The sequence below is a fragment of the Drosophila suzukii genome, chromosome 3 (genome assembly GCF_043229965.1).
Source record: "Drosophila suzukii chromosome 3, CBGP_Dsuzu_IsoJpt1.0, whole genome shotgun sequence".
NCBI classification, from domain to species: Eukaryota; Metazoa; Arthropoda; class Insecta; order Diptera; family Drosophilidae; genus Drosophila; species Drosophila suzukii.
In genome coordinates, this window is record NC_092082.1 from 91,848,460 (window position 1) to 91,874,339 (window position 25,880).

The window sequence follows — 25,880 nt, forward strand, 5'->3', positions numbered from 1 at the left end:
CCCCGATGGGCACACCCTCAAGCTAATCCGGCCATGCTCGACTGCTCAACTTCACCTTGGACCCGCTGCTCTTGCTCTTGCCCTCGCCTTCTTATAGCAGAACATATAGTTATGTTCCGGAACTATACGCTATAGCCGCTGTGCTTGTTTGTCAACTGATTTAATTTCCTCCGCCCTTTTACCGCTTTCTGTTCTGTTCTGATCACCGCCCCCCGCTGCGAGAGGGCGTTCCCGCTTTTGGCCACACAAACAAGACCCGTCGGATAATGACGATAATAATGACGATGGCAATGGTGATGTTGGTGATGCTGCTGATGACGATGGCGACTTGCAAAAGGGCAAGGAACGGTGTAAATAAGAGTGTTGCTACTCGAAATGAACGACCACATGCGGCTACTTTGTGTGTGAGAGTGTGCCGGTGTGTGGAAATCGCTCATTAAAATATGGAAAACCGATTTGCATACCTAAATGGTCTTATTCTGCTTGCCTATTTTTAAATGCTGGGAAAATAATCGCTAGAGACTTAGGAAAATGTCTCTGAAAAGGTAAAATAGTTTTCAGTACTCTTCCTTAAGCGTTCTTCGTAATTTTCCCTAAAAACTCATGCAATGCTTATAGAAAATGGACCATACACTCAATTTTTAAGCAAAATAAAATATATTTATAATTTTCCTAAATTATTAGGTAATTAATATTTACATTAAAACATTATTCCCTGTGTAGTTTCAAGCCTCTCTGGAGAACGCAGATCGGTTTGGATCGTTAGATCATAAATAATGCCAAAAGTTCTCTGCAAATATTATGCAAAGTGGGCGGTGGGGGCGTGGGAGAGGGCGTGGGCGTGTAGCATGTGGGTGGCGGCCAACTGTTTTGTCCATAAACAAGCCAAACAATGCCAGACATTTCAAACACAATAAATAATTGAAGCCAGCGCGGAGTCAACAAGTCAAACACATTGCAAAAAGTAAACTCCGGCGATTGTTGCCAAGCGCTTTTGGCCACACCACAAAGTCCAGCTTCTCGGTCCGATCTAGATATAAATCAACTTGGCCATGCACATGCAGAATGCAAATCCAATCCAGCTAAAAGCAAAACGGCTTTGGCTTTTCAACTTGAAGAGGAGAGAGAAAAGCTAACAACGCTCGTTTGGCGAATTTCCCAAGAGATCTGTTTGAAATTTTGGCAGAGGGCGACCACCCAGTTATCCATCACAATCGACGGCTTTTCGCACTGGGAAAATAACCCGCAACAAGTTGATCATTAAAATTTATAGATTTACCTACTACAAAGCTTGTAAAAGAAAATTGGTATCAGAATTAAATGTATTGAAAACTTTATGACTCTCGTGTTGCCGCCATAAACATTTTCATTGAAAACTACTAGCAAGAAAATACTTCGGGGCATTGTGGCTTACATAACTTTTAAATTAAATTAGTTTTCTTTAGTAAACTTTATCCCATTTCTAAATATACACATATTTTTAGAGATCCTAAACCTTAAAATATTTTAAAATTATTATTTAATTTAGAAGATTGTATACACTGACTCTTCTTTAGTCATCAAAATGTGTATTAAACAGATCCTTTCCTAATCCCCCTATACTAAGCTTTTCCTTCACGCTGTTTTATTATTACCTATAAAAAACACTAATGCCATAAAAATTGCATCACTTCCAGCAGAACCAATTGATAATTCCTGGTTTCGACAGATCCCCCTCGCAGATGAGGATACCTGTGCTGGGGCTGGAAAACTTTTGAAATAATTAAAAAATAGCTTCGTCTTGGGCTTGGGCCTGTTGCAGCCAGAAACTGGGGAACTGAGTGCATATAGCATATAGACGTGAATATATAGAAAGCAAAAGTTGGCGCTCCAAGCGAAAGAGATCGAAACTGGTAAAACGACTTGGCAACACGACCGCGATACCAATACTCGCCCAAAGTTGACTTATTGGAGCACTTAGCTTGATTCTTGTTATTGTTACGCCGACTTGGCCGACTTGCTGTTGTTGCCCGCCGTTAATAGTTATAGTACCAACACAATTACACGGCTTGGAGTGCCTAGGCGGAGTCGATCGGCGATCCAGCGATCCAAGGTTCCCGCTCGGACTATAAAAAGCTTGGGCGGCGCCGTTGCGGAAGGCAGTTAACTCCACAAATCCGTTGCCGTCGGTCCAAATTTCCCAAACAACCGACTTGTAAGCGTAAAGGCGCGTGTGAATCCTCCTGCGAGAAAGAGATACAACTAGAGTGCAGTTTACGCTTGACAAGGATATACGAAAAAATCCCCAATTCCAAAATGTTCAGATTTGTGAGTTGTGTTTTTATAAGGGGTGTCTCAAAGACTGGAACAATTAAAAAGCAATTAAGAACAATTATTTAAATTATTCAGAGCTTTAAGTAAAAGAGCTAACGAAAAACAGTGTACATTTTCATCTTTTAAAGCAAATCATTCTTAAATGTTCTATAAAAAGTGATTTAAAAAATTTTAAATATAGCAGATACTTAAAGAAATATGTTTATTATTTTCCCCCAAGGATAAAATTTATATTTACTTGTAATTCTGATTTTACTTGGAATAATATGAAACGAACTTCAAAATGGGGGAATATTTTCTATAGGGTTGAATATTCTATTAAAATATTCTTTCTTAAGTTTTGTTAAAGACACGTCATTCATTTTTTAACCCATTGCGATTCCCCAACAGCTTGCACTGACCACCTTGGTGGCCTTGGCTTCCAGCCAGCAATATCATCAGGATCCCAAGACGGCGGCCATCATCAGTGAGCAGAGATATCTGTCCGGAGATGGAAAGTTCGGTGCTGCCTATGAGCAGGAGGATGGCATAAACTTCAAGGAGGAGACGGATGCGGATGGAACACGTCATGGCAGCTACAGCTATGTGGATCCCTCGGGCCAGAGGCGTACGATTTCGTACACAGCAGGCAAAAATGGGTAGGAATGCGACATATATTATGTACCTAAGTTTTTGTTAATTTTGTATCTCCCCTTAGTTTCCAAGCCTCTGGAGATCATTTGCCCCAGGCACCACCTGCTCCCCCACAGCCCGTGCCCACGGCGGGCTATCAGCCACAGCAGCAGTACCAGCCGCAGCAGTACCAGGCTCCCGCTCCCCAGCCCCAGTCCTCCTTCCGCAGCAACGACTACGGAGACGACGGGTCCTACGATCCCCGCTACAACGACCCCTCCTTCGGGCAGAACCAGCAGAGCTACCAGCAGCCCGCTCCCCAGCAGCAGTACCGCCCTGCCCCGCAGCCCGCCTACAACCCGCAGCCCGTGCAGCAGCCGCAGCAGCAGCAGTACCAGCCCCAGTACCAGCAGCCACAGCCCCAGCAGGCGTACTACACCACCACCACCCCCAACCCACACCGCTTTTCGCCACCCGGAAAACTCTCCCTGAACCGCACGCCCGATGGCTTCACCTACTCCTTCAACAAGGTCTAAGTCCCAACCATCCCTAACTCAGACATGTTGCATCTTCTTCATTGGGGCACCCTCTTTTCTTATATAGCCTTTTTATATAGCCCCTCCCCTATCACAACTAGATTCTCTACTCTTTTCTTGACTCCATCAAAACTCTTGTGTGATATGTTTAAGAGCAAATTGTAACTATGTATCGTACTTCCTATATGCGTACTGTTTGTTTGTAATTTATAATCCTACACAGAGAAAATTAGATGCCATTACCCGAAAGGGGTACTGTCAGTTAAAAATTCGAATATTAAAAATATGATATAAATATTTTTGAAATATAAAGAAAAATCAAGAAATTAAGGCCTTATTTCTCTGTGTTTTTACCAATTTCCCATGTAATTTTTAGAAAAGCGAAGCCAATAAACTTCGAAGATGTTGATCCAGTTTCAAACCTAATTAATAGAACCTGTACTATTTTGGGCCTTGGGACGTCTGAGCAATTTGTATCATAGCTGTGTAAGAACAATATACGAAGGAAACCAAGTTCGTGTCCTGCAGTCTTTTGATTTTCGGCCAGTGGCTTTTAATTTAATTTCCAGCAGATTTATCTAAACACCTCGGGCGGTGAACGCCCACTAAATAGTGCATTACACAACCGACTTTCGTGCATGCAAAACGGGTTTCTGTTTTCTGTTACGATTCTATGCGGCCAACAAGGAAAGACCTCAAACGGGTTTCGCCTATTTGACAGTAATCTTGGCCAATTGTGCAAAATTCCAATGAAAATGAAATCAGCCTGGTGTTGTGGTGAGCTTAAAACCATGTGCAAGTGGGGGTGGCACAGGTTTGATCGGGGATTGGGGCACTAAATCAATTCCCAATGGCACTACCATTCGTCAGGCTCCAGTTGACTTAGATCCGCCTAATTACATCCAAATATTTTGCCCACTTTCATGCTCCACCGAACGCAAGAATGCCTGCTAATTGGCTGCTTCCTCTCACCTGTGAGGTTCTCAACGGAAAATTACATGTTTGCAATTACTTACAACTCAATTTGGACACCTAATGCAAGCAGTAGTAACATTTATCTTATAAAATTAACAGAACTCGCTCATATGATTTTGAAATATAAAAAATCCCTTTCCTTCCACTTTAGTCATTAATTACAAAAAAGGTGGTTTGTTTTATAATGTTATCATACTAAGTAATAAACGATGGGTTACTTAATAGATCAATTTATGGTTTTTAACTTATAATTTACTTTATTATTATATACCTACAATTATTTTATAGGGCTTATTAAATATGCAAATATTTCGTATTATTAACCTACACCTTAAAAAATGTGTATACAAAATGTATAGAAAAATATCTTATAAATAAATACAGTAAACAATTTAAAAGTTTAGTTTAGTATTTTTTCCTCTGTACTTTCCACATCCACCGGTTGGCATTCTTTTTCACCACCGACAACCATTAACAATATTAGCAACACTTTTCAGAGCTTAGCTTTCAAGGTCAGTTTTGTTGTGGACTCGAGGGTCCGGCTCGGAGTTTGGATTTTTGCCTTTGGTGGCTTGGGCTTCTGTTGAAACTGCTCAGTCAATTAAGAAAATCAATTCGGTTTTGTTTCTCGCTGCTTATTGTTTTTATGATATGCCTTTGTGCACCCACTTTTGCGGCAATCGCAATCGATGGAATTGACTTGAATTGGCTTGCTCAACTGCGGATTTTCGTTCGGCTTTGCGAAAGAGGTAAAAGTCAAGAATTTACCTGGGATCAAACAGGTGTCCGTGGGTGTGTTGGTTCCAGTGGGTTCTCTATACGGCTATTTTTATGAAGAACACAGGTGTATGATTGACTGGACTTATTTTTAAAATGGCAAACGTCGAGAGATTTTATTGCGAGATCTGTGGCTCCATTTATGGGATGTGGGTGTGACGAGCCCAGCTTTCAATTATTGATGAGTAATTAATTTAATTTATTAAAATGGCTGATTAAAACTGGAAAACAAGATTAAACTGAAAGGTTAACATAATATTATTTATCAGCATCATAAAATTTATGCCATATTCGGTTGGAATTTATATTGATGTATGTAAGCAGTGAATTCAGTTAGTGACGAAGTCTCCTCAGCATACAAGCAGAAAGCAGAGACACCTTTTGTATTAGCTGAGACTCGAACCAAACGTACCTAGGTTGCATCGACAATGGCTAGATGGCGCCACATTGATATGAAAACATGATTAATAAGGTTCATGGAAGAGGAAGAACATATGGCGCCATTATTCAAAAATACTTTTTTAGCTTTAAGAATGAGTAGGAACAGGGATTAACGTAAATGGTCTTTTATTATTTACAATACTACTATACAATACGACTACACTACGTATTTATTTCATTATCTTTAAATGTTTAAATTAGTAATTTAGTAAGGACTAAGTGATTCCCCTTATACATTGATGACCAGTGCTGTGGATCGGTACTTCCGCTTGGGTTTTATGATGTTCTTGGGTGGTCTGTTGAGATCTCCGCTTGGAGGACGCCGCCGAGACCGGGATCCCTTTGGCGGAGGTGGTGGCGGGTGCTCGATGTATTTGCTGCGCAGGTGCCCTGGTCCGGAAAAGTTTGGCGGATAGGCCTCGAAGTCCTCAAGCTCGAGATCTGGCCGCGATTCCCGCTCCTGTTCCTGCGCCTGAGCCTTGAGGAACTTCTGCAGCTTGGGGTTGTTCAGCAGCTGGACCTTGATGGCCTCGTCAAGTAGTTTTTGCTGATCCTCCAGATACGCCTCTATTTGTTTCTTGGAGGCCACGTTCTTGTAGCGATCGTGGGTCTTGGGTCGAGACACTGGAACCACTTCGTAGTCATCATGCTCGGGCTCATAAACACTGTATGAATTGCTGCTGGAGGCGACGGTGGCTTTTGGTGGGGGCACTAGGTGGAAGGGATCGGCTTCCGCGTCGTATTGCACTGGATTCCACTTTGATCTCTTGGGCGGAGGACCCACATCCTCCCCCGATCCAATATGCACATCGGATCCATAGCCAGTGGCCTTGTGAATATCTGAACCATATCCAGAGGCCTTGTAGGGAATGGCAGTCACATATTTTGGCTGCTTCTGGTATCCGGAAGTACTCTTCTTGGGCACCGTTATCGGATGCTGGACGCGGATCTGGGTGCCGATGGTGTATTCCCGACTGTCCTGCACGGAGGACTCCCCGGAATATTCGGCGGAGTTGTAGCGCTCACCGGAATAGTCCTCCTCCTCTTGCTGAAAAATAAAAACATTTATTTTGATTTAGAATGTAACCTATCATTTGCACCCTCTTTTAACCACAACTCACCGATCCATAAGGTCTGTAGTGGGTCTTCTTGGGATACTTTTTGCTCAGGGGGCGGTGCTTGCTCTCGTTTGTCTGCAGATCGGCCCGAAGATATCCAGCAGGTCCCAGTCTCACGGGTCCTGGCACGGGACCCGCTCCATGTCCAGATACTGGGGCCACCGAACTGAAGTAGCTCCTTCGATAGTAAGATCTAGGGGGTCTCAGGCCAGAAGAGACCGTTACCAACACCATCGCAGCAGCCAAGAACTGTGGGGTAATATCCATTTTAGTGGTAATTGAAGACTCATTATTCCACAGGTGCAACCGCTTACATTCCAGCACACTTTCATTTTGAGTGGGCTGCCTTTTAGGGGGATTATGTCTTTGTGAAAAACTCTCTTCAACGGTATTAACCACCAGCGTGGCCCCAACGAAACTGAAAGTTCGGCCGACGGACGCAACAGTTTTATGCCAGCTTCCTCGAACCTGCCGCAACATGTTTTGCAATGGCAGTCGCAATTGAAACCTGCCAGGTGAGCTAGTCAGTACATCCAGTAGTCTGCAGATCGAAATCTCCGCTTCACGCATGGACTTACCACTCACAACACAGAGCTCACAGAAAAAACTGAACAAACTACTCGCAAACTGAGGCATCATTTGCATTTCCACTAGGAAATAGAGCGATGGGGCAGGGGGCATAAATAAAATGTTTCTTTATAGCCGTAATTACACATAACTATGGCCATTTGCCTCTTGAGGTTGTAACTGCGGAGGGGACTCGGTTTTGGTTGTGGTCTGTGACTTAGGAAAGTAAGCAAATTAGATACGCGAAAAGTACGACAATGAAGTTAATAGGCAAAGATTGATAGCTTTTCGAGGCGAGTAATTTCGCTTAAAGCTTGTACATTTGATAAATTAGCCTTAAATAGTTAAACCACAAAATTATTTACATGCTCATATTTAGGTACCATATTTAACTAATCCACAGGAAATCTACAAAAGGCAGAGATGAAATTTAAACAGGGCTCTCCAATTTTATCTCTTATTTTTGTCCATCTTTTTTTGGTCCATTTCCTTACATTTTAAAAGTTTTTCCGGGTCCCGTATTATTTTAATAATATAAAAGATTTTATACATTCATATTCAGGGGCCGCCCTTACCACCCCCGGTTTCTCCAAGTGCATAAGGTCTACCGGCACGAGCCACACACCCACTTAAAAAAAGCAGAAGAGCCCCCTTATCGACTTATTTGAATCAGTTTCGTCTGCAAACGGGTTTCCACGAGTATTACCCAATAAACGCTGCACTTTTCTTCCCTCCGCTTTTGGCCCGAAGTTCAGGTTCAGCCGGGGCAAAAACGAGCCAGGAAATGTTAGCCAGCTGGCTCGGCTTTTTGGCCTTTTTTGCCTTTTTTGCCGGTGCGCTTGGACTACTTTCTATCGGCCAGGATGCGCGATCGAAATGCGGAAGGCATATGCTATATGCAGGCAGTTTGTCTTGTCTCCCAGTTGGGGGAAGTGGAAATGGAGGTGGAAATGGAATCGTACGAAAGAGAAATGGCAATGGATATATGGACAGGGACTTGCGTAACATTTCACCACGCTTCATTTGCACAATTATTTTGCACGCTTATCCTGTCTCTGGGTTTTCAAATTGAGTTCCCATGGCAGCTGCAGATTGGCCTGGCAATTAAAGCGATGCTTTAATTAAATCTCGATTGAAGCCCCATGGCGTACGACGGATAATTGCGGCACTCTGGTTGCAATTTGCCGGCCTGGCTGGACAATGGGAGGCGACTCCACTCCCCGTTTCCCAAGACAAGGTCAAGCTCAAGTTCAACACGCGTGACAATTGCCTCCACAATTGTTGCAGCTCGCATAATTTCCCGCTTCCTTGTGGAACGACTTTAAACTTGGACTTAAACTTGACTGCAAGCTGGTGGGGTTTCCGCTGGCTGTTAACAATGCCACCAAAATGGTTTTTCTCCTCGTTTCTGAAAGTCTTTTTTGTGAAAGGAGCTAGGGGCAGGGACCTGCGAATGGGAATACAAATGGGCATGGCCAGGTGAGCCGCCCAGAGCATTGAGTTGATTGCCCAGACTAGCAAATTGCCGGTGATTTAAATGAGCTGTTAAAAAGAGGGGCTTGAAAGGGTGCTTTAAATTACATTTGATCGGGTTATTAATGTTCCGATCAGCCGATTTGATTCGCGATTATATCTTGCTTTGAGTACACGCCAATTTCGTATTATTCATAACAATTCCAAATTGATTGCAGGCTTATCAATTGAAATGAGGCCCGAAAAGGCATATATTTACCATGCACTTGAATTTATGGTGCTCGTAGCTTTCCAAACATTCCAAGTTCCATTTCTATTTAAGTTCCCCCTTTGAAATAAAAACTTGAGCTTCGTATACTTTTAAGATTATAAGTTATTTTATTAGTTCAACCCCTTAATCTTAAAAAAAGCAACAGGTTCTTATATATAATTTTGTGTGCCTATATGAAGTTTATGGCTTAATTGAATGCTTCCCAATTGGAAGTTCATTTGGTTATGTATCAGTTTATTAGCATATCTCTATTATAATAATTGTGTATTATTCTGCGTTGGCTTTTAAAGCCAAATTAATACATGATCGGGTTGCACAACAACAGCAATGCCCACAAATTAGTCAAGATCAAGGTTTGTTTATGTATTCAACCGCACAGAAATAACAAAAGCCGACTCATTCATTCGCATGTGGGTGAAGTCAAAGTTAGGCAGATGATCGTTAAAGTGAGACTCGAGAAGAGCGTTGAGTTGCTGCCGTGCCTAGAAATATTGCTGCTGTCGATTCAAGTTGCTGCTGTGCTGTTGCTGCTGCAGTCGCAGTCGGCGATTTTCTTGGTTGTTGCTTTCAATTAGCATTACAGGTGGTTGCTGTCGGCTTTACTACACAGGGAAAAATGTACTTTAGAATCTGGGTTTTAATTTTTAAATATAATAAATAATAAAAGCATTCCAATTGAGTGAGTTATCACTATTCTGGGACTCCAAAATAATGTTTTGATTATCCTGTATGGCATGAATTTTTCTAATATTTCTTGCATAAGAATTTGATGCTTATTTTTCTCAATGCATTCTCTCATACATTTTGGGTCCAAAAAATAGTAAGTGACTTCCTCAGTAATTTCTAAAATATTATTAAAAGTCCTAAAAAATGTCGCGATGGTGCACAATTTTTGTTGTATTTTTTAAAATGTTCAGATTCGGCAACGCGTTTAAAGACCTCTAGCTTTATCAAGATCAAAAAGTAATTTCCCTCTAATTTCGAGAGCATTTCTCCCTGTGTAGCTGCATTGAAAAAACATGGAAAATGGAGCGCTCACTCGCAATCTCAATCCGGCAGACCCACGCTGATTCTCTGGCCGGCGGAGCTGCGCCGCGCCTGCGCAGTCCCCTTGTCCGTCGTCGGCGTACCGCCCACCATCAAAGCGTCGCCGCTGAAGCAGAGGCTGCTGCGCAGGTGTTTGCGGGGGTCAGAGGGCAGAGGGGGGTCGTCTTCAAACAATTCTATGTTTGCCCCTCTGGATTGGCTCTCTGGCAGTTTGGGCAAGATTTTCCTAGCGCTCGGGTTGGCCGTATAATTATTATTATTATTTAATAGCTTGGCCCGACTAGTTTCCATAAAAGAGCGTTGATGACTGCGACTTCCTGTCGGCATATTTGGCTGCTGACGAGGTTGATCGTCGTATGTGGGTTCCTCACGATCCCCACCATCCGCCCTGTCATCGTAGTAGGCATATTCCGCAGCCTCTTCGTTGTAGGTCACATGTTTCTTGGGCAAACCGGGACTCCGGGTCAACTGCAATCTTCTCACGCGGTTTTCCACATAATCATAGGCATCCTGATCCTGATATGGACTTTGCTTGAGTATCCTTTTGGGCTGTGCCTGTGGCACTGGGCGGGGTCGTCGCCACTCGGGACTGTCGTTCAGGGGCTTCTTGGTGACCTTGGGCTCCAGTTCCACACTGAAACTGCGCACATCTCTTTTCACCTGCAGTTTGGGACTGTTCTTGGAATTAAGCTCTACTTCACGCTTGTCATTGAAGTCCATTTGGGGTCTTCTGGCATTATTTTGTGTGACATTATCTGCCTCGTTTACATAATCGTAGAACTGAATTTTGGAGCTATAAGCCTGCTGGCGGCGATTGGAAGTATCCTCAGATTGATTAACCAGTTCCTGGGGCCTCACTTCAGTGAGTTTTGGGGTGACTTCCCTGCGTAGACTCCTTCCTAAAGGGGGTTTTCTATCCGGATTGGACTGCAGATTATCGTAGAACTGTATGGAAGAGCTGGCAAACTCCTTGTGGAACCTGCGCCGTGTGTCCACTTCAGTGGGAGAATCCCTAGTGGTTGTAATCCTCTCCAGAGGTCTTTCCAACTGCTGACTGTTCCTCCTCTTCACTCGATTTTCCACCGCCGAATCCGCCCGGGAATCATCCGGCCAGAAGAAGTGGGACTCCTGGCGATTGCACACCTTCACCCCCTGACGCTCCACCATTTTGGGCGGCAGGCCCGTGTAGAATTTTCCATTCAGCATGATCACGCCGTGTCTGATCTGAGCTTCCCCGTACTTAGTGGTCAACTCGACTGATCGGCGACTGATCCGAAAACCGACTGACACAAAAAGAATCCGGCTGAGATGTTGGCGTCGCCAGCAGCGTTGTCACTTCTGTCGTAGGCGTTCGCTTTCGAGTTCGAGTTTGCTCAGGTGATCAGCCGGGGCCCAGACTAATTTGCGATTCTTGCGAAAAACAACTCGAGAAGTGAGTAAAAACTGGGGGCTCAGTATTCTTCAACTGTCAGATACTCTTACGGAGGAGAATATTGAAAAAATGCGTAATGGTACAGTGAAATTGAGTTTCTTTAAAGGCTTTTACGTTTTTAAACAACCTAAAAAAAATGCTGCATACTTTTAGACACCCTTAAATTTTTTTTTTAATGTTTGAATCCTTTTTTTATAAAAAGTGTATAACTACATTGTAAATTACTACAAAGGTGTCAAAAAGTATGCAACCATATATTTTGAATTAATAGTTTTTCCAATAGTTTTAAAAAATGCATTATACCCACCTGAAAAGTCTTCATATGACTTGTATTATTAACAACAAACACAAACAGCATTTCGAGGCAGAAATTTATTTGCCGCCAATGCAGCGTTGACGGCGGCAGCGACGCTGACTGCGCTGCGGCAGAGACGAGTTTCCATCTAAGGTCAAATCGCGGCATTTTTCACTTTTGGAACGAAAAGTTGATTTTCGTGAGCTCAGCGTTGACCAAATGTTTTGGTTTTTACTTGGCTTTTGGCCTGTCTGTATGGACCAAAAAGCGAGAATGCCGCCAAAGTTGGCCGGCCAAGAATAATAAACGACAACAGCCGCCAATTATTGAGTGCTTTAATGGCTTCAATTCGGGAACTTTTGGCCAAAAGTGAGTGTCACTTGAATGATGCCCAGTATGGCTAACGCTGCGTATACGTAACATTACAAGATTTAGATCAGCGAGGGGCTCATTATTCTGCGAGTGTCACTGATTTATACGAAAGAATGACATAAATAACACACTAAACAAAATGATTTAAATATATAAAGTATTTGCAGAAAAATAAAGAGGAAATAAATAATTCATTTTATAAATGTTATGAAAACAACCCTTAAATTCATAAAGATAAGATAAGTTAACCCCTAGTTATACTTGTAAAAAATTTATCACTACCCTCCAATTAGTTTATATAATAAAGAACCCTTTAAAGACTCATTCGATTTTATTTAATTAAATTAAATTTATTTTCGCTTGATCTTTACATGGTTTGCCATTGGAATCGAGTGGGGATGTGTGGGGAGCTTTGCTGATGGACACTACTACTGCTACTTTGGTTTTTCATTCCATTATTTGTTGTATTTTTGTTTTTTTTGGTTTACCTCCCAAGTTGCGTTTTAGTCGAAGACGTAATTGGAGTAAGTAATTAGCTTAATGTACAAACAATGCCATAGAAACACATCAAATATCATACACGCTGGGTTTGAGTATGGTTCTATGTGGGGATGCTACTTTGGAGGGTCGGTGTCTGAAGACTGCATCTAGACGGCATCTCATATATATCTCAGTGGTGGCTGTCTTATGGGTAAGAAGGGTACTATATACGTTCTGCGGGGGGATATGTTAGGTTGCTTACACTACATTTGATTTCGATCTCGAGCGGACTTTGCTGACACGGGGAACTATGCATTATAATCTGACATTTACAAACTTTGGTTTTGCTGGGTAGTGTTGTGGCTAAACATATACTTAGGTTCGCTCTCGGCTGCTTAAGACTTTATTTACAATTTGTATTTATAGCTGGTTGGCTGGGAATGCCTTTCTCTTCGATGGTGTTTACTGTTGCTGCGGCTGTTGCTGCTGCTGTTGCTGCTGCTGCTGCTGCTGCGGGGGCAGCAGTTGCATCGGGGACATTACTATGATGTTGGTGGCTCCACCGGCTGCATGGCCGTAGTCCAGAGGCTTCTGCATCGCCTCCACGTCCAGATCCGGGGCCCTGGTGATCACGCAGTACTGGTTGCCATTGTAGGTGACAATGGGCATGCCGTGTTGCATGTTGCTGGCGTGCTCGCTCAACTGGGCCTGCATGTAGGTGGCCGCCGTTGGCGAATTGGCAATGATGTGCGACACCGGCACGGACACCTGGATTTGCAGGGAGAGGGGTAAACGGAAGGGTAACAGAATACAGAATGCGGAAATGGTCAGATTTTTGGTGTTCAATGTTGCTGTTGGCTGTTGGTGTTGCTGTGGCTGTGGCTGTGGCTGTGGGGTTTTCAGTCTGGTTTTAATAGGTAGTTACTTCTTGGCTTTGGTTGTTGCCGTTGTGGTTGCTACTACTATTGTTATTGTACATAGGCGCACTGGTCTGTTGTTGCTGCTGCTGCTGTGGCTGCTGCTGTTGCTGTTGCTGCTGTAGATGTTGCTGGTGTTTTCTGGCCGCCTTCTTCCCATGGGCCACATGTTGCTGCTGCTGCTGTTGCTGCTGCTGCTGCTGTTGGTGTTGCTGCTGTGGAGGATGTTGCTGCTGCTGCTGCTGCTGGTGGCTGGCATTGAGTATCATCTGGTTTTGTATGATTATCTTCTGCTTGCGTGCTTGGGCCTCCATCTGAATTTGGTTTTGATTAGCATCCATTTGGTAGCTGCGATTATTGTTGCTGTTGCTGCTGGTGGTCTTAGCAATGACTCCTGCCGCCGCTGCTGCTGCTGCTGGTTTTGTTGACTCTGCGACTAGCCGTTCCGGCTGTCAATACTACAGTTTGGAGTAGAGGTAAAACAAACCGGTTAAATCTGTTTGAGGGCAACCAAAAGTGCATCCTTGGTCTATTCCCAACCAGGAGTGTCTACCGACATCTTCTCACCTCCAGATGACTCTTGGCGTGAATGGACCACTCGTCCCGACTCGAGAACATCCTGCCGCACAGCTCGCATGTCCAGGAGAGCTGCTGCTGGTGATGGGGTATGATGATGCCGGGAATGGACGTCGGCGCCCCCTGAGCGGATTGCACTATTATGTTCTGGGCGGCCACCTGGACCGCCTGCTGTTGCAGCTGCAGCTCCAGACTCTGCTTGTTGTCCTCCGGCGGGGGATCCGGCTGCTCCTTCTTCTTCACCATGTTGTTCAGCCGCTTGCCCAAGGGCGCAATATTCGTGGGCGTCACGTGCTTGAACTTGTTCATGTGGATCACCAGCTTGTCCCGCCTGGCGAACGCCTTATTGCACACCTGAAACGGGGATTCGAGAGCGAGGGTTAGCGATTGAGGGGCACTGGAGGTCGCAGGGGCTCGAGGGCAGCTTATACTTCACAAATATAGGGCTTCTCGCCGGTGTGGATGCGCATGTGGATGGTCAGCTTGTCCTTGCGGGCGAGTCCTTTGCCGCAGACCGTGCACTCGAATGCCTTGTTGGTGGCTGGAAAAAGAGAGTTATCGTTAATTCTCAATAAAATAAATTGTTTCCTAAAGGCCTTTTAGTTTTTCGTTAATGCAATAACACATGCTTGTGACTTGACTCATTCCTTAAGTAATCAACACTAAATTTGTTGGTGAATTCCCATCATCATAATGTCATTGGTAAAATTTGATTCACTAGTGGCTGATTTATCAGTTAAGAATTTATTGGTTAATTGCCATAGATGAGTATTTGTCTTGTTGTTATGTACTGATTCATAATAAGTTTACTTATTAATGATTCAGTGAATTGTCGTTGTTGAGATTTCAACAATTAGAAAATTAATTGATGAGTTTAAGTGAATGTATTCATTGGTCAATTAAATGGATGAATTCATTGGTGAAATAAAATGGATTAATTCTTAGATACCGCTTTTACTTAAAAGTCGGCATAGAACTGTTTGTTATCATAAACCCTTCGAAAAAATATCAAAGCAAAACTCACACTTCGAGGGATTCGTCTTGCGCACCCCCGAGGATGCCTGCTGCACCTGTTGCAGGGCCTTGAGTCGGCTGGCGGGGTGCATTGAGCCCCCCTCGACGTAGGGCTCTGTGAAGGGGATGAGGTTGGGCTTGGGGATGTTGTAGGTCAGTTGCTCGGCCGCCGACCAGGTGCCCAGGCTCTGGAGGACCCTGACGCCCCCTTCGAACCCCATTCCGTCGTCCGGAACCGTGAAGGTGCTCTCCCCCGCCGCCGCAGCTGCCACGCTGGAGGAACTGATCTGCGGCACCTTTATGGTGGCCGCATAGTGTTGCTGCTGCTGTTGCTGCTGCTGCTGCTGTTGCTGCTGTTGTTGCTGCTGCTGCTGTTGCTGTTGCATGTTGCCGTTGTTCTGACTGTTGTTGTTGTTGTTGGCCGTGGGGGAGTTCTGCTGCTGCGAAGTCTGTTGCTGTTTGAACTGAATCGCCGCCTGGGCCATTTGCTGCTGCACCGCCATGTGGGCCTCGAGATATGCGTTCTTCTGGGCAACCGTCATTTTGTCCATGTTAACGGCGCCGTTCTAGAAATTATATGATAAATTATTTTATAGAAGCAATTATTGTAGTAGTATATAGGTTCCTTTTCTATTGCTATACATGTTTTAGTAAATATTTTATTCGGTTAGGATTATAATATATGTATAAAAAGCACCTTGATCTTGTATGCACTTTATATATTTTTAAATATGTTGGATTCTAAGCAATATATTAACCCCAATATCAAAAATGGTTATACAGTAAAGTACAATCACAACTTTTAAATGATCTGTAATGATATGAATCGGAATACACCCATGGGATCTCTGGGTCTGCAAGGGTATTCCCATCACCGTTAGCCTTTTCGTATGTCTTATCGTCCCAATCCCATTCCGTTCCCGGAACCCCAGCAATGCCACCCCTAACGGTGAATTGTGGGGGAGTATGGTGGGTGATTGTGCGAGTGTTGCGAAATTTCGCCAGCATCGACTGCGGCAGAGACACCCCCTTTTAGGGGGAAAAGCACTCGACTCGGTTTGACTCGGCCTGCCCTTGCGCAAAAATTTGTGACTTGAGCTTTTCCCAACCCAAGAGTCGGACTGTTGGACTTGCCACCCCCTTGTGGTTGTGTGTGTATGCCGGCCGCTTCTTCCTCTTCCGTTTCTTCGGGCTTCCTCTTCTGCTTCTTCAGCTTTTTTGGGTCCGTGGTTTGAGGGTTTTCCGTGTCTGCCCGGATTTATTTTTAAGCGCGCTATAATTTAGCCACTACTCTTGAGTTTGAACTTTTCCCACCTTTTTCTGCCGACACTGCACTATATCACTTGACTATTTTTAGCTTTTGACGGCAATTTTACGCCTGTTTTAAGGCATCTCTTAGCACTTCCTTAACCCACCGCCGCCCCTTTTCGATTGCCTGGCCGTTGACATTTTCTTTCGCTTTTTCACTGCCAGTTGGTGGGGTTTTTCCCGTGTTTTACCGCATTTTCTTTCGTTTTCGCTGCGATTTGCGCTTACCACACTTGAAAATCAATACGAAAATGGTAGCTGCTTTTCCGATTTTCCGCTTTTCCTCGACGCGAATTCGGTGGAAATGCTGAGCCGCCAAGGATTCGCCGTCGTCTACTTCCCAGCGCCTATTGTTTGTGTATGTATTGCGAAAACGAAACCGATTCACTTCTCTTCTCTGCCACTTTTTTGGCTCGACGTCGACGCGAAAGCTCCGCGGCCTCACACCCCTGGAAATATTATTATTTTGAGTAATTATTTGTTATTTTTGGAGGGCGGCAGGACGCAGGACGTGGGATGCAGGATGTGGGATGCGAGCAGAGCGCAGGCAGACAGATACCGACTGTCGATTTGCTTTTGCTTTTGCGACAAAAAGCGGAAGCGGTACGATTCACAAGGCGAAAAGCATTGCATACCTCACGGCGTCCGAGCGGAGGAGAAAGCTTTTGCTCTCTCTCTCTCTCTCGCTCCTTTTCTCCCCACCCCCATTCCACTACCACTGTTCCGGTGGTGGTTAGCTGGGAACAGTGGAACGAGGGAACGGCCCGGCATTGAAACACACAGCCGCAACAACAACATCAACTGCAGCACCAACAACTTTCGCAATCTCAACTGCTGAGGTGGCTCAAAGGGCCACAGTGGTAAGGATAGTATATAGAAACCCTATATAAAATGTATTTGAAAGACCTGAAGAACACGTTGAAAACTGCAGAAGTGCTATGTCGAAATACTAAGAGTCTGAGATGACAAAGAAACTATTGATAGCTTTAACGATCAGTTTCAATATCTCTTTTCGGTGTTATAAAGTTTAGGAAGAGCTAACTTATGATATTTTAATTATTAAAGTGTTTATACTTTTTGGAACTTTTATAGAAATATATATTTTTTAAAAAGTATTTAAACCTTATTATTTAAACCACTGTGCAGTTCAAGACACTCACCTGCGGAAGGTAGATTAACACCTATGTCCCGAAAGGCAAAGTTCATAGGCTTCATCTTGTTCTTGTCATGGTTCTCCGAATATGAATTATTGCTTTCGTATGGACATTGTAACAGTTTTAATTAATTGATTTTAAATTAAATGCTATGACTTCACAAAAAATACTAATGATTTTTTTTAAAATGCAACCTAACCATTAATTAGAGCTACTCTTCTTGAAAATGACTGTACGTATTAGTCAAACAATAACGCGAAGATCGATAAATCGCCAATTTACTGCAATTAGCGCATACAAAGCCTATTGTTATCCCTATAATTGGGTTAATTGCAGCCACATTGCAGGACACTTTGCATCGCGAAAAGTGTGCCACATGCAACGCACACTTTCGCACCGAAAGTTGGCCCATAAATTTAATTTGATTTCATTGTTTGTTTTATTTCTCTACAATTTTTTATTGGACTCTTGAAAGGGAGAAAAAAATTCCATTGGCTGGCGGGAAGTTGGAGGCTAAAAAGCTGTTGCTCCTGTTGACGTTGCTGCCGTGTGGGATGCACTTTTTGGGGAGGCATAAAAAACTACAGAACCTCCTTCCGAAATTCTGCGAGTGCGCAATTGCCATTTGAAGGTGGTTTTACTGGTGCAATGGATGTGGTGTTTCTAGAATTGCGCGCATTTCAGTCCATTTTTTCTATGCTTCAACAAACAAACGATGGGGCAACAGGTGCACTAGAGACCTGAACTTATTCTACGGGTGGAGCTTCCTCTGGCGGAGCCTTCTCAGCTGCTGGAGGAGCTTCTGGGGTCGGGGGAGCAGCCTCTGGCGCGGGTGGAGCCTCTTCTGCGGGCGGAACCACTTCTGGAGCTGGAGCAGCTTCTGCTGGCTCCCCAGCAGTGGTTTCGCCCGCATCCGATTCCTCCTCTTGAGCAGGCGGCGGTGCTACATCATGGACACTCCTGTCAGACTCCGCATCCGAACCACCCGTCTCACCTTCGTGCTCCTCCTCCAGCTCGAACTTGGACTCCTTGGTTTCCTGTTCCTCCTCCTCCGGCTGGATTTCCTCGTAGACAACCACCTCCTTCCACAGGATCTCCTCGTCCACACAGACTTTCTCCTCGTCGTGCGGTTCCACTCGCTTGTTGAGATCCAATTCAGAGATGCAAGGCTCGGTCCTCTCGAATCCGCCACAGGTGACACACGAACTGGATGAGAGCAGCATCGAGGAGTGCGGGGACGAGGAGGACAAGGGCGAGCTGCTGCTCTGGGTCTTCTTTTCCCGGGGCTGAACACCCCTCGCACTCGGCACCGGGGCGTAGGTCATGGTGGTCTGCTGCGACTTGTCCTGGATGCCCACATCCGGTCGCTGCTGACACTGGTTGCTGACCTGCGGCATCTTCGGGTTGCTGCGCACCAGGTAGTCGGACAGGCGCACCTTCCAGTTCTCCTGGCTACAGTCCACGTTCTGCATAATCTCGTAGATCTCCTCCATAAGCGGCTTTAGCATGGGCCGATTGCAGAAGTTGTTGTGATCGTACATCTGGTGGGGCTCATGGATATCTGGGAATATTAAATGGTAATAAAATATAGAAATACCATGCATATCACTAACATCCTACTCACAGTTGGGAAAAATAAAGTTGATCTCCCGAGCAACACTGTAACTATTTTTGGTGACGTGGATATTCCGCTCCAGTTCCGATGCAGAGCCACTAATGAAGCAATCTTAACAGTAAGAAGAAACCATATAGCCCCAGACTCACAAGTAACAAATCATGATGTTGAGCAGCTCCTGCACGGCGTTCTCCTTGGTAACTATGAAGGCCTCGGAAACACCCTTCGAAAGGAGAATGACCTCCAGCATGAAGCCCTTCTCATCGGCATAATCCGCATAAAACTCGGCCGCAGTTTCCGGCGAAAAGGCAATTCTGCGATTGCCCTGCAGCTGGAATCCCTCAGCCAGCAACTTCAGAAGCACCGGACGACGCTTGTGCAGATAGTCCGGCTTGATAATCAACAGGGAATTCTCGAACATATCAGCTAGGAAATATATACACGCATCCAGAGAATTTTCAATAATGTGCTGCTTTGTCGGTTTAGTTTTCTTTATGATTTATAAGATCAATGTTCGTATTTTACACAATTTTCTTTGATATCTTAAACTACACACTGCTCAGCTGACTTCGGACAGATGGGGATATCGATACAAAGTTAGTGGCTTGTGGATTTCGCTAATTCGTATATTGAAAGTACGTTAGGTTACTGCTTAGTGTAAGTTTTAGTTTTAGTTAAGTTTCACTTTTCTTCAGCCGGGGTTTGAGTGCGTTTATAAAATCAGTTTCATCACAAATTCTCCTAACAAATTTAGAGCCAAAAACCAGGGTACGGAAACGAAAAGTAAGTAAATATGTTTCATTTACAATAAATCGTTATAGAATGTAAACAGATATATGTAAAGGTATATGCATATATAAAGCGTTGGATCAGTTGCCTCCTCCTTATCTAACCTTCTGCTAATCCTCTTTCTCATCCTCGTCTCTCTCGCACATCACAACGCATCACTTAAGCTGTGGAAGAGAGTAAAGTTATAGTGATATTTTTTGGGGCTCTACAGGTCTGTGTACCTGAAATTCTGGCAAAAGCCAGCGAAGACTTCTCGCTATCGAAGCACTTTCCAATCTCGGCGCAGACATGCGACTGATCCACATAGGATCGCTGGGCCAAGTTCTTAAAACTGTTGCCATAGATGGAGATCATCTCAGAGCACTAAAATAGAGATAATTAAAGATTTGGGTGTTATAAAGAAATATATAGCCTTACAATCTTGTAGTACTTGGCCGGCAAGTTCTCGCAAGCCAGCGATGTCATCTGCATGGGGGTCACGTCCTTCGCCTCATCCTTCTTCTCGCGCAGGAAGGGCAACAGAGACTGGGACACTCCATGGCACACACCGCACTCCACCACCTCGTCGGTGATGGCCACGCTGAAGCAGAGCTGCAGTTTCTGGCACACTTCCTTGGGCGGCACATCGCTCAGCAGTTTAAGGACCGCAACGGCATATCCGTCTACGAAGGTATCGCACTGCTTGCGAACGGTGGCTGGCAGGCGTTTGCAGACCGCCTCAATCGCCTTCTTAATGTCGTCCTGTTCGGTCTTGTTCTTCAGATCGGCCTCCAGTTTGGTCATGATGAACTCGCAGAGGACGCAGGTAGGCGGCTCGTTAATGCTGGACGCCTTGTTGTCCTGATGGGGCACGGCAATCACGTCGTACTTTAAGGCCTCATCCACCTCAACTATATTTGAAAATAATATTTATTAATATGGAAAAGGGTATTGCACAGACATAAAAACTCACGATCATCTATATCAGCCAAGATGCACATTCCCAACTCGGTGCAGATCAGCTTGGGGTCCATTTCCTTGAGCAGCAGATTGGCAATCTGGTCGCCGTACTTGTCGATGACCTTGTGGCACTTTCCGGCCAACGGTTTCTTCATCTTGTCGCAGGACTGCTCCAGGATTTGCTTAATGCTGTCCTTGGTGGGGTGCTTGCCCATGCGCTTCTCCAACTCCTTGACCAACTCCTCGCAGATCAGACAGTTGGGAGCGGCGCTGAATCCTTCATCGAAAGCAAACTGAATGGGCAGTTCCTCCAGGGACTCGATGTCGTTGGAGCTGATCTCCTCGCTGCTTGACTTGTCCTCACCATCAACATCGTCCTCCAGAGCAATGCCCAAGTCGCTGAGAGCATCCGTGCTCTTCTCGCAGAGCTTCAGTTCCACGCAAATCTCCTGAGGCTTGAAGTCTGTGATGAGCATGTCGACCAGCTCGTTGGAGTAGGTGTTCACAAAGTCCACGCACTCGTCCTTTAGCTTTTTGGGCAGAGGGGAGCACAGGCCACCCAGAACCTTCTTGATGTTGTCCTTCGACTTGTTGTCGCGAATCTTCATCTGGGCCTGCTCGACGGCAAAGAGGCACAGCGGGCAAGTGGGGGAATCCTGTTCATCGCTGATTGGTACGGGATGGAACACTTCGACGTCGTCCTTCTTGGGTAGGTTCTTCGGGCACATCTGCATGTAGGGGCACACGGAACGAGGATTCAGTCCCTGGACAAGCAGAGCAATCACAGCATCGCCATACATCTCTACGAAGTTGCGGCACTGACCGGCGACTCCCGCAGGCAGTTTGGTGCAGATGTTCTCAACGCTGTGCTTGATTTCGTCATCGGTGGCCGGGGTGGCCAGAGTCTCTTGGATGAAGTGCAGCAAGTACTCGCAGAGGGTGCAGAGCTCTCCGCCCTCCACCAATGCTCCGGGGTTAGCGGCACCCATGAGGTGGTCGATGGGCAGCTGCATGTCCATTATCTCCTGCTGGCTGAACTTGGGCTCGCTGGCGCCCAGCTGCTTCCTCTCGTGCTTCTCCAACTTCTCGATGGTGATCTTCACCTGGGCGGGCTCAAGAACAGGCAGCAGCGGCATGATGGGAGCATCATTCATCGACGAGGCAGATTGCTTCTGGCAAATGCCGATCATGCAGCAGGCTCCATTGGCATCCAGCTTGTTGACCAAAGTCTCATAGATAACATGGTAGTACTGGTCCACGATGCTCAGGCACTCATCCTTGAATCCCTTCGACTGCTTGCAGAATCCTTCCATAACCTGTTTGAACTCGGTCTCCGTGGTGTTGGCCACCAGAACATCGCGCAGGTGCTTCACCAGCTGTTCGCACAGCTCGCACGGAATGTCATCGCCAGCATCAAGGGCCACCAAGGCCTCTTCCGGCTGCTTGGCCTCCTCGTGCTGGTGGTATCTGGAGGAGCACACTCCGGACACGTGGCATACGGCATCCGAGGTCAGATGCTTGCTGACATGGTCGTAGATATCATTGAAATAGGTAAGTACAATGTTGGCACAGGCATCGGAGAAGCTGGACAGGGATCCGCACACATGGAGCATCGTTTCCACCATGTCATCGCGATTGGCGGCCTCGAACTTGGAGTGCATCATGCGGGAAAGCATGTTGCAGTTGCCGCAGGAGAGTTGATTGGGCTGCCAGGTCAACTCGGTCTCTTCGGAGCTTTCATCTACTTCCTGGGCGGTTCCATCAAGTCCCGACTGAATGCCCTTCCTGAACAATTCATCGATGTAGGCACTGTTGCAAAGTCCGGCAACAGAGCAAACTTGCTGAGGGTTCAGAAATATAATATATCAGTAAGGGATTGCGGGGAAGGTGCTTTGTCTAAACTTACATCGGGATTCATTTGGGAGGCTAGGGCCTCGACCAACTCGGGCAGGAAGTCATCGGCCACCTTGATGCACTCCTTCTGGACCGGCTTGATGGGAATCAACTTGCAGGAGCCCTCGAAGACCTCCTTAAGCTCCTCCTCGGTCTCGTTGCTCTTCAGCTGATCGCGGGCCTGGGTCACCATATCCTTGCATATCTGGCAGATCGAGTCCGTGTCCACGGGGACTTTTTGGGTCTCCCAAACGGTTTGGATGCAGTGGCGAGTGGCGTGACATTCCTTGGAGTTGCTGTAGAGGGAAGAAAAAGAGATATTAGGAATTTTGCCCTTAGCGAAACGATAAACCACTATAAATAACAAGTGCAGTCGGTTTGTAAGCTGATCGTGCAGAATGCCACCGCTTGGATCAAATGACCCGCATTCGTAATCGAATGACCGAGACGAAGGCGACGAGTCAGCAAAGATCAGAGTCCACTAAAAAGGGAGGAACCCTAGTCTCTTTTAGAACGCACCAGCAGCTCACATGATTGTGACTCTCAGGGGGCATTGAATTGGATAAAAGTAAGTACAAACAGGATGTGAATTACTATAAGTTATAGTTAAAGTTTATAACTATTCATTAATGAATGTTACTTTCCCATTAGTCATGGGGGTTTTTGAGCTTGGGCTTTTAATAATAATCTCTGCAGGAGTTTGAACTTCCGAGACGGAACGTCTTGGTACCCACTCTTCTGTAGAAAGAGAAAAACTGATAGCCCATAATTTCTTTAACAAGTATTTCTTAAAAGATTTTTAAATTCCGATACGAAACCAAAACAATTTACTATACACCACCTAAATGAATTTATCCAATTTCAATCAACTTATCTGATTCGATCGAAAAAGTGCTAATTTCTAGTACCATCAAAAGATGTCTGTGTTGGAACCACCAGGAATACCAAACAAAAGCGTCTAGAAAGCAAAAAACAGCAAGATAAGCACGGAAATAAACAGTTGATATGTATGAAATATCTGGACGTATCCACGTATATACAATATTCACTTGCCTGCGCATTCACAGACATTGTTTTTCAAAATTTCTGCAATGGCGACGTTTTTAATTTTCGTGGCTCTACACTTTTTCGCCGTTAATTGACAAACAAAGAAACAGTTAAGAGCCAAAAATGGTGGATTTTCCTCGCCGTTTAAAAATAAATCAATCAATAAACAAAGGATTACGACCAGTGATAAGCGATGGGTGCTTAACAAATGTTTTCAGTAGCCTACAAATTGTTTTTATTCTACTAATTAAGTAATCCACAAAGAGGCTGTTTGTAACTTGAACTCAATGTTACACAAATACAGTGGGACCTCTACACATCGACCAAGTAGGCGGGTTCTCACTTGAAATCGCATTTAAAGGCGGGGTTCCCATTATTAGAAGGTAGATAAGGAATTCCAAGTGTGGTTATTTTGGGATGATATATTTACTAATTGCACTTTTGGATGTTCCATTGTATTCATCATATACCTGTGGGATTAGTCAGAATCTGTTGATAAGAAACAACTGTTGCCGCTTACAACACCACATTTTACGATGATAAATAAACCAATCAGGCGCTTCACTTCGCGGTGAAGGGAAAAAGGGAAGAGAAGGCGATTCAGAATGATCAGAACTTTGGGATTACTCATGCACATAATCATGGCGATAAAGTTTTCCCCCCATCTGTCTGAAAAGTTTCGTCTGTCTGCATTTTGTTAATTTGATTTAAAGCGAATGCGAAGACAAAGGGAATGCAGAAACATGGGAGGATATGTGGACAGAGAGCATTGCGAAAAATACACCAAGAGAAAATAGTTGCATGTGATTGGGCCAGGTGAATATACCTACTTAAAGTAGTTAAAACAATATTTGCCCTTGAACCTGTGTTTTGAAAATAATTGGTCCGCTTGGAAATTGATAAAAATAATCTTTACGAATTCCATAGACTGAATACAGAAGAAAGAAAGACAAACTGATAGGGCTTTCTAATATTCCAAATCATTTAAATTCAAAAATGCGATCAGGGTTGTTTTTCTCACAGTCCACTGACAAAAAAGAGAGGGCAAATAGAGCGGCACTAGTGTTAAGTTTGCAATAACAGGGGTTATCAACTAATAGAGCCATATAGAGCACAGTCCGATTCGATCCGAGTGATAGGCTTATCGGCAGGAAAACAAAAACAAAGGAGTCTGAACCGCAAACAATGGACAAATGAGACGGGCCGTAAAAATAACGCGATATGGGAGGGGTTAAAAGGGGTTAGCGGCTCCCCTTCGAGAACTTTTCCGCGGGGGTCTCCGATGACCAAGCGCTTTATCCGGTTTTCCCGTTAGCCACCACCTCACCTGAAGTTTCCGCACCAGTACGAAGGTCCCCAGGTGCACTTACTGGCTCCCAGGAGTTTTTGATCGCCCCCGATGGGCGTGGCAGCGGCGAAGAAGCCTGGGAAAAGCGGAAGACAAACAAAGAGTCGATAAGTCGGGGGGAACAGAGTGTAGAGTGCACAGTGCGAATACGCAATTAGCTATGACTAAACTATTATCACAGTCCCTCTAACGACGCCATTAGCACTCACCGAAGGCGCAGCAAAGTGCCAAAAGGGCCAAAAGGCCTGCTCTCTCCATGTTCCGGGTTTCACTGTACTTCTCTAGAGTCGGGGGAGTTAGTTTCGTTACTCTGTTTGCGATTACGACGGGTGGTTTATAATGAATATTGAAAATGCAATTGCAGCTACAAAGTCAACCAGGGATGGAAAATATACAAAAGTATCCTATATCGATATTTGCTGAATAAAAATAAATATCGTGATACTTTTTACCCGATATATCGCTACTATCGCTATTTTACAAAAATATGTTTTTGAATAACCAACATCCCAATTAAAACACTAAGAGTCTGCGCAACTGATGCAAAAGTACTGTGAAAAAGTGTTGGGGC

At 44.8% G+C, this 25,880-nt stretch overlaps 6 protein-coding genes across 6 annotated transcripts; 1 reads left to right on the forward strand and 5 right to left on the reverse strand.

The window, feature by feature from the left end:
• The first annotated feature begins 2,116 nt into the window (after positions 1–2,116).
• Positions 2,117–3,779, forward strand: Cpr100A (Cuticular protein 100A). The gene is made up of 3 exons (XM_017077458.4): positions 2,117–2,307; positions 2,704–2,951; positions 3,011–3,779. Exons 1-3 carry the CDS (start codon positions 2,296–2,298, stop codon positions 3,459–3,461), a joined length of 711 nt encoding a protein of 236 aa, XP_016932947.3. The 5' UTR covers positions 2,117–2,295; the 3' UTR covers positions 3,462–3,779.
• Positions 3,780–5,763: 1,984 nt separating this feature from the next.
• Positions 5,764–7,297, reverse strand: LOC108012162 (uncharacterized). The gene is made up of 3 exons (XM_065866149.2): positions 7,087–7,297; positions 6,776–7,021; positions 5,764–6,702 (listed from the first exon to the last, which is right to left on the reverse strand). Exons 1-3 carry the CDS (start codon positions 7,102–7,104, stop codon positions 5,884–5,886), a joined length of 1,083 nt encoding a protein of 360 aa, XP_065722221.2. The 5' UTR covers positions 7,105–7,297; the 3' UTR covers positions 5,764–5,883.
• A 1,870-nt stretch (positions 7,298–9,167) lies between these two features.
• Positions 9,168–11,427, reverse strand: LOC108012150 (uncharacterized). The gene has a single exon (XM_017077442.4). The coding sequence runs from the start codon at positions 11,334–11,336 to the stop codon at positions 10,131–10,133; it is 1,206 nt and encodes a 401-aa protein (XP_016932931.4). The 5' UTR covers positions 11,337–11,427; the 3' UTR covers positions 9,168–10,130.
• A 1,131-nt stretch (positions 11,428–12,558) lies between these two features.
• Positions 12,559–17,098, reverse strand: LOC108012167 (zinc finger protein rotund). Its single transcript, XM_065867174.2, is given in 6 exon segments — positions 12,559–13,477; positions 13,635–14,084; positions 14,194–14,556; positions 14,634–14,743; positions 15,227–15,782; positions 16,753–17,098. Coding segments are annotated over 5 exon segments (1,770 nt in total). The 5' UTR covers positions 15,768–15,782; positions 16,753–17,098; the 3' UTR covers positions 12,559–13,171.
• Positions 17,099–17,978: 880 nt separating this feature from the next.
• Positions 17,979–19,714, reverse strand: LOC108012157 (thioredoxin domain-containing protein 3 homolog). The gene is made up of 3 exons (XM_017077448.4): positions 19,443–19,714; positions 19,303–19,391; positions 17,979–19,239 (listed from the first exon to the last, which is right to left on the reverse strand). Exons 1-3 carry the CDS (start codon positions 19,712–19,714, stop codon positions 18,425–18,427), a joined length of 1,176 nt encoding a protein of 391 aa, XP_016932937.4. The 3' UTR covers positions 17,979–18,424.
• Positions 19,715–19,766: 52 nt separating this feature from the next.
• Positions 19,767–25,678, reverse strand: Sap-r (prosaposin). The gene is made up of 7 exons (XM_017077447.4): positions 25,519–25,678; positions 25,289–25,385; positions 22,928–23,210; positions 21,035–22,862; positions 20,500–20,972; positions 20,304–20,445; positions 19,767–20,246 (listed from the first exon to the last, which is right to left on the reverse strand). The coding sequence occupies exons 1-7, from the start codon at positions 25,565–25,567 to the stop codon at positions 20,242–20,244; spliced, it is 2,877 nt and encodes a 958-aa protein (XP_016932936.4). The 5' UTR covers positions 25,568–25,678; the 3' UTR covers positions 19,767–20,241.
• Between the last annotated feature and the right edge of the window lie 202 nt (positions 25,679–25,880).

Excerpts from the sequence above, each read along its gene's own strand:
- Cpr100A (XM_017077458.4), top strand. Across the intron at positions 2,952-3,010 it reads TACACAGCAGGCAAAAATGG|TTTCCAAGCCTCTGGAGATC; the intron begins GTAGGAATGCGA and ends ATCTCCCCTTAG.
- LOC108012162 (XM_065866149.2), bottom strand. Across the intron at positions 6,703-6,775 it reads ACTACAGACCTTATGGATCG|CAAGAGGAGGAGGACTATTC; the intron begins GTGAGTTGTGGT and ends TTTATTTTTCAG.
- LOC108012150 (XM_017077442.4), bottom strand. The coding sequence starts at position 11,336 with ATGCTGAATGGAAAATTCTACACGGGCCTGCCGCCCAAAATGGTGGAG.
- LOC108012157 (XM_017077448.4), bottom strand. The coding sequence starts at position 19,714 with ATGTTCGAGAATTCCCTGTTGATTATCAAGCCGGACTATCTGCACAAG. Across the intron at positions 19,392-19,442 it reads AACATCATGATTTGTTACTT|TGGCTCTGCATCGGAACTGG; the intron begins GTGAGTCTGGGG and ends TTGCTTCATTAG. Across the intron at positions 19,240-19,302 it reads CAACTTTATTTTTCCCAACT|ATATCCATGAGCCCCACCAG; the intron begins GTGAGTAGGATG and ends TAATATTCCCAG.
- Sap-r (XM_017077447.4), bottom strand. The coding sequence starts at position 25,567 with ATGGAGAGAGCAGGCCTTTTGGCCCTTTTGGCACTTTGCTGCGCCTTC. Across the intron at positions 22,863-22,927 it reads CCTCCCAAATGAATCCCGAT|CAAGTTTGCTCTGTTGCCGG; the intron begins GTAAGTTTAGAC and ends CTGAACCCTCAG. Across the intron at positions 20,446-20,499 it reads CGGCCAAGTACTACAAGATT|TGCTCTGAGATGATCTCCAT; the intron begins GTAAGGCTATAT and ends TCTCTATTTTAG.